This window comes from Lepidochelys kempii, chromosome 2 (genome assembly GCF_965140285.1).
Source record: "Lepidochelys kempii isolate rLepKem1 chromosome 2, rLepKem1.hap1, whole genome shotgun sequence".
Taxonomy (NCBI): domain Eukaryota; kingdom Metazoa; phylum Chordata; order Testudines; family Cheloniidae; genus Lepidochelys; species Lepidochelys kempii.
Window position 1 is genome coordinate 229,179,296 of NC_136381.1, and position 15,995 is coordinate 229,195,290.

General features: G+C 38.9%; 1 protein-coding gene across 1 annotated transcript in view; it reads right to left on the minus strand.

Annotated features, from left to right (window-relative positions):
* The window catches only part of ITGA8 (integrin subunit alpha 8), a 172,565-nt gene that overhangs the window by 75,142 nt on the left and 81,428 nt on the right, over window positions 1-15,995 (minus strand). The window contains exons 16-21 of the mRNA XM_073334109.2: window positions 14,632-14,687; window positions 14,036-14,190; window positions 12,118-12,255; window positions 11,640-11,707; window positions 10,064-10,211; window positions 2,072-2,164 (exon numbers count right to left, since the gene is read on the minus strand). Coding sequence (XP_073190210.2) covers window positions 2,072-2,164; window positions 10,064-10,211; window positions 11,640-11,707; window positions 12,118-12,255; window positions 14,036-14,190; window positions 14,632-14,687 — 658 coding nt within the window. The remainder of the gene's footprint in view (window positions 1-2,071; window positions 2,165-10,063; window positions 10,212-11,639; window positions 11,708-12,117; window positions 12,256-14,035; window positions 14,191-14,631; window positions 14,688-15,995) is intronic.

A 15,995-nucleotide genomic window follows, 5' to 3' on the forward strand; every position in this document is an offset into this window, starting at 1 on the left:
TTCAAGTCTTGTCAACCCTTACATAGCCAGAGCTTCTCACCCTGCAAGCTCCTACTCCCTGCATGTCTCTCAGCTAAAGGTCATTCCTCAATAGGGTCCTTGCAGATTTCTCTCCCAGGCCTTCTGCCTGGGAGCTCTAGCAAGTTGTCAGCTGCCTTCTTTCAAGAAACATCCCTCCCCAAACTCTCTCTGATTAACTTCAGGCTGTCTTTATCTTCCTCAGAAGGCCTAGCTTCTAACCAGATGTTTCCATCACAAAACCTATGGACCCATTTGCTTCACTTGGGATGGTGGCCTAAGCCTGGCAAAAGCGCAGCTGAGTCCCAAACCCATTAAAGGGCCAGCTCAGACTGTGACAGTTCTTCCTCTAACCTCTTTATTTGTTGGCACTTAGGCTGTGAATTACTCAGAGCGGGGACGGGCCCATCTTGAATATTTGAAAATCATCTAACAGAGCTAACAGGGTGGGATCTACTATGAAAATAATGCATGAAGAAACATTTGCTTGATATCATGTTGGAATAACTGTGTCAAGACAGCAACCTAAAAAATTCCCATCTAGAGCGTTTAAGGAGAGAAATAACAATTTTTGCTAGTTGTTGCTACCCAGTATATTGGGTAGCTTAGATTATGAAGTAACTTGTAAAGCTCCTGCACTAATATTAGGGTATCCAGCTAAACTCCTACCAATTTAAAATGTGAGCAATGCTAATTTCCAATGAAAAGCTATTATTTTAAATGTTTACAATTCATTCACAGAGGAGTTGTCTTGCTCAGTTTTACTAGCACGGCATATTTTATGTAACTATAAAAAAGCTTGGATTTAATTACATTTTTGATATTTAAATGGTCATGGCATTACCCTTTTGAATTATGATTGTATGGGGATACTCACATAACCATAATTCAAAGGGGTGATGCTATGACTATTTAACTAAATATCAAAAATGTAATTAAACCCAAGCTTTTTATAGTTGCGTAATCAATGGGAGAGGATTCTTGTGGGAGGAAACTGTCAGGTTCTGCTGCTGGAGTTTTTCCTGAACTGTTTTGTCAAGAGACAGAAGGAGAGGACGTCCCCTGTGGAATGAGCAGCATTTCTGCTCCCAAGCCACAAAGATACCCAAACCTAATCCAGATCCAAACACCACCTCCTCAGCCCATCTTTAATCACTGTAGCCAGAATACTTGCCAAAAAGTGCCATGGTGATTTATGCTGCAATTAACTTGATTGTCTCAAATTTTTCTCACAGACACTTGTTCATAAAAACGCAGAACAACCTGTCAGTTGACAAATTCTCTGTTTCAGCTCAGGAGAAACCCAAAATAGGGAGAGTAGGAGACAAATGTGGATTATAATTTTCTGTGATGCCAGAAAGAATGCATTTCTTATAGAGCAGTATGAATAACAGATTAGATTACAGCAAACACATTGTTCAGCAGTAGAATGGTTAAAATAGAGCCTTGCATTAGGTTAGCCAGCTCTATACTTGACTGTAGCCAGTGCTATTGATATAGCATTTATGAACACACAGATTCATCATTTATTTTTAAAAAGTAGAATTTCTTTACCTTAGAAAATGTTTGTGATGATACTAATTATGAGTCAAACCTCATTTGCACTGGCATAAATTGGATTCAACCAAAAGAATTACACTGGTGTCAGTGAGATCAGAATTGGGCCCAATAGGATTTCACTTACAGTATAGAACAATAAAATATCCTTTACTGAAGTCACATTAAAAGGAGCAAATGAACACATCTAACACTATGAATAAGGATTCCCACCCTGGTGAAATACTGGTGACACTAACGGAATGAATCCCAATTTACACTGGTGTAAGTGAGAGCAGAAACAGGCCAAAAGTCATGAATGTTTTCAAGCATCAGATTATTAGTCTTAAGGCAGTGTAGTACGATATTTTATTACACCAACAATTTCCTGTCCAGATAAAGAATTTGTTTCAGCTACTGCTTATTGGGATGCATTCTGCTAATTGAGTAGATTTCCATTAGCTTCCCTTAAAATTCAATTAGATAAAATCAGCAAATGCATCTGGTTGTCTCTTACATTTGTTCCAGCCACCATGGGATTTCCAAGGTCGCAAATGACCATTCTAGTTTCATTTTCCATCTTGTAATCACAGCTCAATACACGTAGTGCCTGTAACAAAAGAACACCAATATTGAGGTCAAAGGTCTGAGCAAAGTGTATCCTGTTGAGAAAATTATGCCTTTTTGCTTATGAAATTTCTTTTGATTTCAAACCCCTGTGTGCATCTCTACATGGACACTTAATTGGTTACTGTTGGCCAGTGAAGGGAGTCTGACACCAAAAAGAAATAAATGGGAAACTAGCCAGTATTTTGAGAGAGAGAGACCATTTCATTTCTTCCCAACTCTCAGTCTTGTACCCTATCGTCTAGCCTGCGCTGTTCAGCATTCCTCAAGGGCACTTCTGAGAACAACTTTGAAGATATGTTCTCATCTTCCTCTAGCAAAGATATGTTCACGTTTTCTCTAGAGAAGTCAATGTAAAGTTTGTTCTGATGCTTCCCCCTCCACTTCCTCTGCAGCTCACACCTCTCATATCATCTGTGTACAAAGTATAAAATCCTATATACAAAGTGCTAAGTGGAGAGGAAGTAGCAGTTGTAAGATGGTGGAAGTTAAGAGACATAGACTAGAAAACAAAGTAAGATCAGTCTTTTCTGTTTTCCTCTTTGGCATCTTTAATAAGAGAAACAAACTCAGAAGTAAAAACAGACGTCACTGATCTTCTAAAAATCAGGATGCATCTGGAATTGTTGCTGTAGGTCTCTCCCACCTAATTTTAAAGTTCCCACAGATTAGGTAATACATGACAGGTCATTCTTTATATAAGAAAGAGCTGTGAGAACTCCAGGACACAGCCTGCAAGTTCACCTCATGCTCTTCCTGGTTGGTGAAGGACAGTGTGGACCTGCTGAGCTAGTGAGTTAGTTGAGATTGGCAAGGGTGGTACATGTCCTAAATGAAGCAACTGTGAAGCCCCTGCCCATGAATCCATCTCTTGATACTGTCAATATTGCTGTTGGGGAATGTCAAACTTCCCTTTGTAGGAAGGAAAAAAAAGTGAGTTTTACTGCATGTCCAGAATGTTAATAACCATTCCAGCCTCTTGTAAAGGCAAGGAATGGGTTCTAGAGGCATAGACCCTCGAGGGAGAATGCCCTGCCAGCAGCCCTTCCCTCTTAAACCAAGGGCTGCTATATTGTGCACCTTTGTACTTGTATTGGGAATGGCAGCTCTGACTCTTTGATGGCCACCTTAGGAACATTGTGTGGAGAATGGAGGGGAGGGGAGGAATGGATCCAATGATCCCTTTGGCAGTGGAAGATAAAGAGAAAAATAATGAGTCAAGCTAAATTTGTATCAAGATGTTTCATCTCATCTTCATTGGCTTTGCCTAGGGTTCTCTCTCAGGAGGATAAAGTATCAGACCATCCTGGCCTTTGCTTCATACTGATTAATGAAGGTCACTGGTTAATACATTTTCAACCATCCACAATCTAATAAAGGACAAGTCCCCCAGTTTTGCATGAATCACTCAAACCTGGTGTGAAGGATGAGGGGCAGATGTGAATGGACTTATGAATACTGAATGTGACTGGCTCAGGAAATAATGACATTGTACACATGACAGGGCTGTTAGGAAGGTAACACAAGGGTCCAGGTAAAACCCCTAATGATAAACTGGTTAGGATGTTACGAAACAATAGCTGGGCTATTAGCCATGAAGATACTCCTTCACTTCAGCCCAAAAGTTACACAACTGTATTGCCAAGGCTGGGAATAGACAGATCAAAAGAACTTAAAACAGTTAAAGTCAGTATCAAGAGCATGGGGGAGGCAGTTGTCAATGAGATGTTCACAGAAGAACAGGCTGACAGAGAGATACAGACACGGGCCCTAAGGAGTGGGTCTGATGCAGCTGGGCCTTCCTGGGGATGGTAAGCCTTAGAGAGCATAGACATGCATAGAGACCGCTATAGTGTTAAATTCCTTTTTCTTTCATGCTTTGCTATGCTATTAAATAACACTTTGTTTGGTCACTGTATTAACTACTGGTTAGAGCTCTCAAAGGGAAGACTTGCAGGTTCTGAGCCCAGTTGACCTGCTGAGAAATCATGGACAGTACACAGAAGGTTGTAGCCTGAGATCTAGTCTAAGAGTGGGAGACTTATGAGATTCCAACCCAGGACAGGTGAAGGCATGAATTCTGGTACCTTAAAGAGTTGCACTCAGAGAACAGGGAGGAGTCAAAAGTATAGCTACCTCTGGAATGAAGACATCCGGTTGCAAATCCCATCTATTTGCTCAGTACTTTGGGGGAAAGGAAGTGGGATAAGGGCTGGTATTCTTTGATTTGCCTTTAATAACTTATCAGGTGGTTAATTTCTGCTGTGAGGTAATTTAACCTGTTAAATCTTTTCATGCTTTTAAAGGATTTGCCAAGGGTGCTTGGAGCTAAGAAGAGGCACTCACACTGGGATAAGCTAACAATTGCAGTTAAATGTGTGTGGGAATCTATGTGCATAAATGCATATTCAACTCAATCCTTCTCTTGTGCAAATTTAGTTTCAGACATTACATAAATGTCCAATCATCAGTACTATATAGTTTAAGATTGTTATATAAAAGTTGTACTATCCACCAGCACAAAGTATACCAACCTCTTTGTGACTTCCTCCTGCCAAAAGAGTCTGAGCAAATAGGTGGGTTTTGGAACTAAATTTCAGAGATTCATGCAAAATCAGTGGCCTGATCCTTAATTAGACTGTAAGTGGCGGATGGTACAGCATTTATGTAAAAGACAATGTCAAAGCTAATTTGTGCAATATAGGGATGGGGCAAAGGGTCAGTCTGTGATAGGATGCTCAAAGTGTGAAATTATCTTTGGTAATACTTTTCTTTTTCAGAGATCACCTCTTAGAGGTAGTTACAGCAAAGTTAGCGGTAGAAAAGCAAAATTAGAATGGGCAGGAGGATAACAAGAAAAAGGAGAGAGATTTACACATCCAGCATTGCCAGTTCCATTGGTTTCACATGTAACTGAGCAACATTGTAGATTCAGCCACAGAACCCTTTTACTAGCCGTGTGCAGCAATTTATATTTTTATAGTAGCACGTGGCCTTTTTGGCAGTCTTGAACAGCAGCTAAACCCCACCAATTAACATTTGTACTCCAAGGGCACATTTTAACTGGAAAATGACTGGATGCTTTAACTAATCCAGTGCCTACAAATGCACTAAGAACTAACAGACTGTCTTGGCTGTCTCAGCAGTGAACTACTAATTGGTAAAAGGGTAGTTAATGGACCCAGACTACTGGAAAAAAATGCCCCCTGCTGCCGCCTTTAAAAAGTTATTTAACCATCTTTCACAATAATGTTGTATTTTCCCAGACAATGTAGATGGACATGCTTTTCAATTGACTGAGTGCCAACAGATGGATTATTGCTATTCAAACATTAGAAGACCTGATTTATATACCAAGAGGTTTACAATCTAGTTCCAATTAAATCATATCTCATCTAGCTAGCAACCTTGTACCTATTTCACTAACAAGATTTTACAAGTGAGCCAAGAAAGCTTTATTTTTTTGTTAAGTGTGTCACTCTCCCGCCCACAAAAGCATAGTGCTAATAGCACTGGCTATTTGTGTGAGAAGCCATGTGAGACCATCTCCATACATTGCAGCCAAGGCTCTCATTTTGACTGCAATGCCTCTGCTGTTCCTAGCCAGAGCAGAGACAGTGAGCCGTGCCAAACTGTGTAATATCTTTGTCATGTGGACAAACACCTAGCAGGGCTAGGAAAACACTTAATTTGCGTTCACTTATCACTTTATGAAGATTTGGACTCCAGTCTCCTGCAGAGTGGAAAAGCAAGAGCCTGTGTTTATTGTGCCATCCAAGATCAGTGTGATAAGCTTTTCAGGGCAGAGACTGTCTTTTTTTTCTATTTGTGCAATGCCTAGCACAATGGGGTCATGGTCCGTGATTGGGGCTCCCAGATGCTACCACAATCTAAATTACTGCTACTAATAATAGGGTTGATCATACTGTATTTCATTAACCAATTGGCAACTTAAGGAAGAATCAATCTATGCAATGGGTCAAGAAAATAAATGGTATCTTTTGACTTTTACACCTGAAGATTAAGAAGGGCATCAATCTGCAGCTGGGGAATGAGGGCCTGATTCTCCACTGGGTCGCATTTTGGTAGTCATGTATACCAGTGCAAAGAACTACCATTCTGATTTGGCTACACAAAGTACAAGGCGAAGGAAAATAAGAGCCTGAGGTAACAACACAGTAAAAGTACAGACATAGCACACTCAATGGTGCCTCGTATGCAGTGGAGTTGGAACAGTTTATCCATTGTGGGCCCTGTAAAGTAATATTGTTTTATCATTTTCCCTGAGTACCTAAAGTTTATAGAATAGCCAAAGGAATCTTTCCATAGACATATCAGACAGGTAACATTCAAGGGACATCTTTCAGTTAAGCCAGAGTAACTACAGAACAAATTGGAGTAATATCACATTGCCATTGCTCTGGCTTTATGCTGGAGTAACTGAGAGAAGAATTTGAGCCTAAAACTCTTCTGTGTTCTCCTTTTTCTTCTTTTCTCTTTTTCTGTATCCAAAGTGTGTATAAATAAGTACATGAGGGATAAATTTGGTCCACTTGTTTTATCTAAACTGAACTATATCCAGTTGTTACATTGGGATTGGTTTCGAGGAGCATATTGTCTCTTCCCTGTTACAGGAAGGCCAGTTATATAGGGACAATACTGATTATAGACGTGGAGAGGGCCACTGCCTTTGATACAGTGAAGTGCCACTGAGGAACCTTGGGTGCAGAGGGCTAATGGCATGATGGTAACTGGTGCCATCACAAATCTAAAGGACTGTGCTGACATTACTGTGGGACTTCTGATTATTTGTATTACAGCATTGCCCAGAGTTCCAATCAGAATCAAGGCTTCATTGTGCTAGGTGTGGTACAAACACTTGTGGAGACATAGGGTGAAATCCTAACCTTGCTGAAGCCATTGGTAAAACCCCCATTAACTTCAATGGGTCCAGGATTTCACCCCTGGTTACAAACCAAGAGACGTATGCTTCCATACCTGAGTGTATCTTGGGTGTCACATTGCAAGTTGTTTTGATAAAGCCAGATATGCTGAAAGTTAGCCCTGTGCAAGGCAAGCCAGAGGCCTATCACCATGTTAAGATGCTTAAACTCTATTCATGAATGGAATTAACTGTAAGCACTCTTTTATACTTTCAGCATTTGTATTAGATCAGCCTTTAAACATATGAACCTAATGCACCTGAAAGTAAGGCCATTTTGGGAATAAGATGATAAAAATGGTTGTAAATACTTCTCTTTTTTGCAAATTTCCTCTTTCTATAATGACAGAGAGGTAGAGCGCAATGAGAATGTAGAGAAAAGGGTGTAAAGGAACATTAGGGGTTTACAGGATGCATGTTTTAATCCATTCATTTTTTCATTTCAATTTGGTTTTTAAATGACAGAGATTGTGCATTCATCTTTGAACAACTGTGGTAGCACAGAAAAGCAGCTGAAGATAGAGAACAACAGTCCATTTCTTTTTAAATACCACATGCATATTTTATAACATGGGTAAATAGTACAATATGAATTTCGCTGTCACACAGACACTTTGGGTTGTGTTTTCTAGATTTTTATTTGTATTAAACTCAACGATAACGTTTGAATAGTATACTTTTATTACAGTTCTAAAATCAGTAGAAGTCATTGGTTAGCTTTCAGTACTGTATGAAAAGTTTACAAAAACTAAATCTGCTATACAAAATGTAATGCCGCCTAAGAATTATGAACACACTAGGACTAATGTTCTGCTATTTTTTAAAAAAGAACATAAATAGCAATCCCTATGTCTGAATAAGGGCTGACAAGTAGGAGATGTGAATGAAAGGTTAATCAGTCTGCTCTAGTGCACAGAACATGGGATTGCAAATGTATGGAAAATTTAAGACAGCCTCATTAAGTCTGTATCAGCATTCACAAGCAGAGCTGGTCATGAAATGTATTTTACTTCCCACCAAAAAAAAAAAAAAATCAAAGAAATTGAAAACTTTTGATCTAAAAAATTCATTTTACAGTAGTTGAAAACATACCATTTTGGGGAGCGAGGGGTTATTTTTTCGTAACAAAAACCTGAAAGATTTTGATAACATTTTGATAAAAAGGGCATTTTTCATCTAGAAATTTTAGTGGGAATTTTTTCCCCCACCATTTCTAATCAGAAGACTCTCTCCTCTCCAGGACCCAATCCAAAGTCCACTGAAGTCAATGGAAAGATTCTGATTAACTTCAGTGTGTCCCACAATGTCAGGAAGAATAGTCTATTGCTTCTTGAGATCAACAGAGTAAAATAAAATAACCCAGCCAGATTGTGATCAGTACAGCTTCTTTCCTGTACATCGGTCAACAAAGTTAGAGTTACTGTGAGAGAGCAGGAGAAGAAAAATACGCTGAGAAGCAAGGAGTCAGGGAAGCTATTTTTAAGTGCACGTAAGGGGTGGAGTTCTCTTTAATTTCTAACAATATAATCTTCAATAAATCTTCACTTTCCTTCTCATCAGTTCTTTTAACTGGGTTTATCCTATTGCAACTTTCAGTCCATCAGTAAAGTAGATTGACAGAAGAAGAATCAAGAAATACACTGTCGATTACTTTCAACTCAATTAACAACATTTCTCTCTAGAAAGGAAATTAACTCCCCTCCAATTCCCAGGGCCTTTCTCTGTGTGTCACATTCAACAGTCAAAAAAAAAAAAAGTTGATGTTGCAACAGCTTGAGGGATTTATGTGCAGATGAGGTGATACTATCTTACTGTCCAGCAGTGAATAAGTGAGATTTGTTTAAAAAAAACAAATGGCTGGGACGGGGCTTAAGTAATTACTGTACAGTTCCATTGGACAAGCTTCTTTAAATAGCCTCTTTGTCTAAACATGATCAGTATGATTTCATGCTTCTTGGCCTACATATAAGGCCTTGTCTATACTCGCATCCACATGTAAGATACATGTAACTACAGGCCACAGTGAAAAGCACGTTGTGCCCAGACCCTCTCCCCTTTGCCCCCCCTGCCAGAGCCTCTCCCTGTGGCTGGAGACTCTCCTTGTGGTGGGGCAAGGCTCCAGCAGCACCCTGCTGCAGGGAAAGGCTCCAGCAGTGGGGAGCTGCCGGAGCCTTTCCCCACTGCCTCTCCACTTCTGGAGCCTTTCCTTGTGCTGGGAGGCCGTGGGACACCACACTGGTTTTAGCAGTGTAGCCATGGAAGGCACTGCTTGGCCATGAAGAGAGCCATGAAGGGTACATACCCTAAGGTTCTAGCGTGTCTTTACTCCATTTGCCTTAACAGCAAACATGGCAAACCCACGAAAAAAACGCAGAAATTGGGCTTGTTTTTGGCTTAATTGGCTTAGTTGCTTGTTGGCTAGTTTCTCGCTTGCAGCTTGTTGCTTCTTTTTTTTTTTTTTAATCGGCTCCCGGCAAACAGGGGCAGTGGGAGGCAAGCAGGGGCACAGCGGGCCTACCACAGTCCCAGACTGCCCGCCAGAGGGATCTAGTCACATAGCGTGTTGGGGTTCTGAGGAATTGGCTTGTTTTGGCCTTGTTTTGAAATGGGATTAGCTTGATTTTTGGCTTATTGTGAAAGTCAGGGTGCTTATTTACCATGTGAAAGTTGGAAACTGTGCTTAGTAGTGCCTCACTGTCTATTTATACCCATGTTGTGTGCGGGGACACAAAGTGTATGGACCATACACACCACCGTAAGTACAGACATAGCCTAAGATAAAACAACTAATTTGAATGTAAATACACTTTTTAAAAGATTTGTACTACTTTTTTGATTAAAGCCACCAATCTGTTATCTAACCCTAGCTAGAATACACAGGGTGCTTTAACTCTGTGCCAGTCTTTTTTCTTTTAACACAGAATACCCCAATATGATTACCTTGTGGTTTCGTTCAACACCTGTGTAATCTGCTTCAGGTGGGATCTTTATATGAAGCTCAGCTTCATAGGCTCCTTCTCCATCATTCCGTGGGTTTATTATGAGCATGACACAATTTTCTTCTCCAATGATTAGTTGATCTTTATCTCTATAAAAACATACATCTGATCATGAACTTTGAAAATATATAATTAATTGGATTATAAACATTCACAATTAATGTTTTGTCCATTTGCTCTCCTAGTGTCTATACTCAAAAACGTAGCAATTTTCTAAAAAAAAAACCTGCCTTCAAGTTCTATGCACAACCAGCTACTTGACATGCAATTTACAACACAAAAATAATCCCACGGAGAAACTCCACAAAAGATTTGCAAATTGTGAAAAAGGGAGTGTACTCTAGAACAGTGAGGAAGGGGTCCGGGCAAATGACTGTCCACAGTGGCACATGCAAAATGAGTTACAACAGAATATGGAAAGCAAGTTGTGTTAAACTCCAAAGCTCTGATTGCACCCTACCTATACAGGAATAGCTGATCATCATGGAATGAGAAAGGATTTCAGCCCCCAAAACCAGCACATCTCCTGAGATCCACTGAGACTAGAGCTGGGCAAAATTTTTCAGACTAATACTTTATTCACCAACAAATACAATTTCAGGTCAGCCAAAACTATTCAAGAATTTTTCACAAATTTGTTAAATAGTTTCAGCCAAAACAATTAAAAAAATTCTGAGCTAGATTCACAAGGGGATTTATGTGTCATTCACAAAACAGAAGAGGAGTGGTGGAGCCCCCTTTTATAGCCTTTAGCCCACCTGGGAAGTCCTGGGTTTGAGTCTCCATTCTTCCTGAGTCAGAAGAGAGACTTTTGGCTTTTTGTTTCATCGAGAAAATTTAAAATTTTTCATTTAGGCTCAAACCAAACAATTTAAAAACTTTTTTTTTGTTTGGACGGTGAACCAAAAAAAGCAATTATTTGCACAGCCCTAGCCAAGACACACATACATCTGATCATGATCTTTGAAGACACACACTAGCTCCACACTGACACTTGCCTCCGATGGCCTTCTCCAGTTCCTTGACAGCACAACTCCAGACCCATTATACTGCCTATAATTCCTTGCTGCCCCTAACCTATAACCTTTCCCCCATGTTTTTGACTTAACTAGATTATGACGCTGAGAATCAAGTGCCAAGCACAAAAACAAATGGGCCATAAAAACAAATAAAGTGAAAAGCCCTTTGCAAAAGCAATTCATATTATCAACTGATATTGAGGGGTGGAAGCAGAGCTGTTCGGTTGTATGTTTCCCTATCATTGCTGAGTACAGTGAATGTTTGGGACAGATATATAGACAAAAATAGCCATATATAGGATTTATCTTTCTCTGTCCTTGGAAACCTGGTACTTGGCATCAGTAAGAAGGCATTGCTATAGCCAGCAACTGACCTGAGTTTCACATTTCATCTAGTAGTTAAGGGAGTTAGAAGTGTCTACATTTCCTTCTGAGCTGTTTTAATGACCACCTGTATTCTATTAGGCATAATACAATTATTTTTTTGTCTAAACTTACGGTGTAGCTGAAAGTTTCAAATCAGGAATGCACATGTTGTCCTCGCCACAATCCACCAGAATGAAAGCCTATTCAAAACATGTACCAGCGGTATTAGAGTTCTTCCTTGAAAAAAATCAGTTCACTTCCTTGTCTTGATTATTACCAGCAATGCCACAAATGAAGGGGTTATTTCTGCAAACCTTTATGTACATGAGTAATCTCAATGACTATGTATGTAATGGTTTGTAAGATATGAATATATGAATATTTCAAATTTTTCCCCACTATAACTTGGGGCTTTCATGTTCTACAATGCAATCAAAACAGTAGTTCTGGAAGAATTTTAAAAGATGCATGGTATTCTATTCCCATTAAATACATATTCTGAATCAATTAAACCCTTGTTGCATAACTGCTGTGAACATGATACACTATTTTAAGAAAGATGTGACAGATAATGTTTATATATAGAACATATTGCATGCAAGGTCCATACCTGTTCCCTAACAGTGCTTTCCTGATAATAGTTCAGTATTGGTTTCACAGCTAGGTCATCTACAAAAGTGGATTCATCCAAGCTGTAATTCAAACTAACACTGATTGGAGATAATTTATCTCGAAATTCTGTTTCATCCTGTGAAAGGTAATCACATAATAAAAACAACAGTTTAAAATGGCTGCTAAAGGCAAGGTGATAACAGCCATGAATTCAGGGTTTTGTCTGTATTGAAGGAATAAAACAGTGATTCTTTGAAGAGGGTCTTTGCAGACATTTTCTGATTAGGTGGTACAGTTAGGAAAGCGAGGTTACTCACCTGTAACTGGTGGTCTCAGAACACATTGCCTCCACAGACCCACACTCTGGAAGTAGCTTGCTGAGCTGCGTAGACTCAGAATTTTTTCAAAGCAGTAGCCTAGAATGAGGCCGTATCTAAAACTCCCATCAGTTCTTGACCACCTGGCAGGAATGGAGGGAGGGCACGTGTGGATCTGTGGAGGCAATATTGTTGGTTTGTTCCATAACCAAGGATTTATACACATCAGCCTTGGTAAAAGTCCACCATCTTTATTGCCTATGCAGCCCCTTATATACTGCTAAAGCCCTTCTTATCCCCACGTCACCTTCCTCTGCCTTTCCAGGGTGGCCTTAATGCCTACCCAGACAGTGCATTAAGCAGTTCCAACTACAGGTGAGCAACAGTAATCTTTTCTCCTTCATAAATATACCTCCACAAAAGCCCCACTCTTGGAGACTGGAGAGCAGTAGTCATCCTGGAGGAGAAGACAAAGACTAAATGACAGCTCTGCTAAACCATCTCTTCAGACCTGACAGCTATGTTGAACAAAGGTTTAAAGCAATACTCCAGTGGGCTCCATATATTTCTTAGCTACAGGGATTTGGTGGTAATATGCTCATGAGGCTGCTATGGGTCTTCCAAGGATTCCGCACAAAATGAATGCGGTGACTTTCTCAACTGATAACCCTCACTTCTTTTTCCTTCACCGAGGAAGTGGATTAAGCAGATAGATGCTTAATATTAGCTATTTAGGACTCCAGAGCCATCATATAAGAAAAAAGAGGGGATCAATGTATGAAGGGAGGACAAGTCATCATTATCATTATTACTTTGCACTTATGTCCTACTTTCCCTTCATAGGTCTCAAAGTGGTTTATAAAGGTGGGTAACTATTATTATCCTAGTTTCATAGCTGAAGAAACTGGGACACCAAGAGCTTAGCTGATTTGCCGAAGTCTTTCTGTTTTATAGTTATCTTCTAATGAGTTTCAGCGTTTTGTTCTCATGTACCAGATCATCATCAGTGTGTGGTGTGCGACTGTTTACATCCAAATAACTTTGTTTGTTGTTTCCTGAAAATGTTTCTATTAACATTTCAAGATCTAATTATATTTATTTCACAAAACCTACATTTTAGCCCTAAACTGCTTGACGGAGTCCCTTTGAAATAGATATTGAAAAGTGAATTATCATTAAATTTAATATTTTAATGCAGTTATCTTACCATAGAGAGAATAAGTGATTTACACAGTATATACATGCTTTAGGAAAGGGAAAAACTTAGGCAGAATTGCAGGAAAAATTTCCTGACATTAAAACGTATGTGGCTGAGGACTATTCGCCCATGGGAAGCCCCATTCCTTGAACGTAACTGGGCAAAAGATTTGTATGGAACTATCTTTTATTGACTAAGGAACGGACAAGATGACTTAATAGGTCTTTCTCACATTTAATTTTGTGATTATAGAACGTTCATGATAAGTGCTTTTTACTTTTTGATCATTCATATTTCTGAGATTAACAACATGACTGCCATTTTTCTATATTTTATTCTTTTATTCCTCCCATAATACTAAAACTATGAGATGACAGCCAAGAATATTGTAAACCACTTACTCGGAGATAAACAACAAAGTCCCGGCAACGGAGCTGTTTCTGTCTTTCTATCACAATGGGGAAGAAATGATGTGATTGATGGTAATCAAAGAAGAGGGTCCTTCTAACAGCTCCTTTCTGTTTCAATGAATCTAATTGCAATTCAGCTTGGAGTGCTAGAGAATGTAAGTATATGAAACATTTAACATGGAAAGAAAAAAGGGTGAACAAAATTATAGCTAATGTCAATAAACTCTTTCCAGTAAAAATAAAAGCCTACATTTCAAAATGGGTTGCTAGATTACAGCACACTAGGCATTGATCCAAAGTGCAGAATATGTATAATTTGAGTTAATCTCTGTAACTTTATTTTCACAGTCAACATGTACTGTACACAATTTCTATTTCTATTTCCTAAGATTCTTTCTTTTAAGAGCATTACAAAATAGTCTTACTTTTATTTTGGCAACTTGCTCAGTTTAAATAAACAAAACAAAAACAGACAGTATTTTCTTAATTTATAAAGGACTCAATGCTGTATTCTTTGAATGCAGTCAAAATATCCAACTTAAATCAATGAGCCTTAAATAATTCATAGGTATATAAAACTTTCTTACCTATCTTATCTGAAATACTTTGACCTTCAAAAGCCACACAGACTCTTACAGTAAAACTATAAAAAGCAACAAAGAAAAATAATTAACAGCTAGAGCTTTGTACTGAGTCACTGATTCCATTATTTCTCAGTCTGCCTTTCCCCCTTCTTAAAGGTTGTTACAGAGCATTTGCTGCCCTGAACCAATTCAGCAATCTGTCTCACTAGCTCTGCATCAAGCAGCCTACACACAGTCCTTTAGTTTCTTACGATGGAATTAAAAAAAAAGTATCTGTACATGTACACAGCTCACAAGCCTGTATTCTTTGCTCACCAAAAAAGCCAAAGGATGAAATCCTGATTCCACTGAAGTCAAGGACTAGAACTCCCGTGTACTTCAGTGGAGCCAGGAATTCACCCAGATACGTAAAGAGAACTTTTTTAGTGCACAAGAAATTAGAGATCAGGCCAAAGAGTTTTCCATTTCAATTTAAAACTTTGCTGGAGTTGCCGATGAGATCAAGCCCTAAAGTAAAAGGTCACAAATTAATTGTTCGGGGTTTGTTATTTATTACATAAATACATTGAAGCTGTATGCTAATTGCTTTATTTCTGGTGTGCGTTTTTCAAATCTCATGGCAAACTCTGTTCTCAGCATCACAGCCAGCAACATCCATGCCATTAAAGATAAACATATGGCACAAACTTCAACACATGGCCACCTAAGTTATATATTTAAAACTGCCCACTTTCTTTTCTCTACATGTCATGTCACTGATCCTTACTTATACTGGAAAATTAAAAGAGAAGACCTTCTCTAATGATAGAGATTGACCGCACTTTATTTTAACAAATTCTAGTGCATGTATTTTCCTTAATAAACCCATTATTTTTGTCGAATCAACATATGTAAAGGTGAAACCATAAAATTTACAAAAAGAAAAGGAGGACTTGTGGCACCTTGGAGACTAACAAATTTATTTGAGCATAAGCTTTCGTGAGCTACAGCTCACTTCATCGGATGCATTCAGCTGTAGCTCACGAAAGCTTATGCTCAAATAAATTTGTTAGTCTCCAAGGTGCCACAAGTACTCCTTTTCTTTTTGCGAATACAGACTAACACGGCTGCTACTCTGAAACCATAAAATTTAGTAATGGTTGTGGAAAGGTTTCATTTTACAAAGAGATGTTTTATTACACAATACAAAATATAAACGTTTAATGAAATGACATTCAAAAGCTTTCACAAATAACCACTGATGGTCTGTTAAACCATTATAACAAGGTTAATACTATTAGAAAGGCTTGACTTCCTGCTAATAGACACTACTGGAAACCCATCTTTAGTAACATGTTCTTGATGTCTAGTACTTGACACTACATACT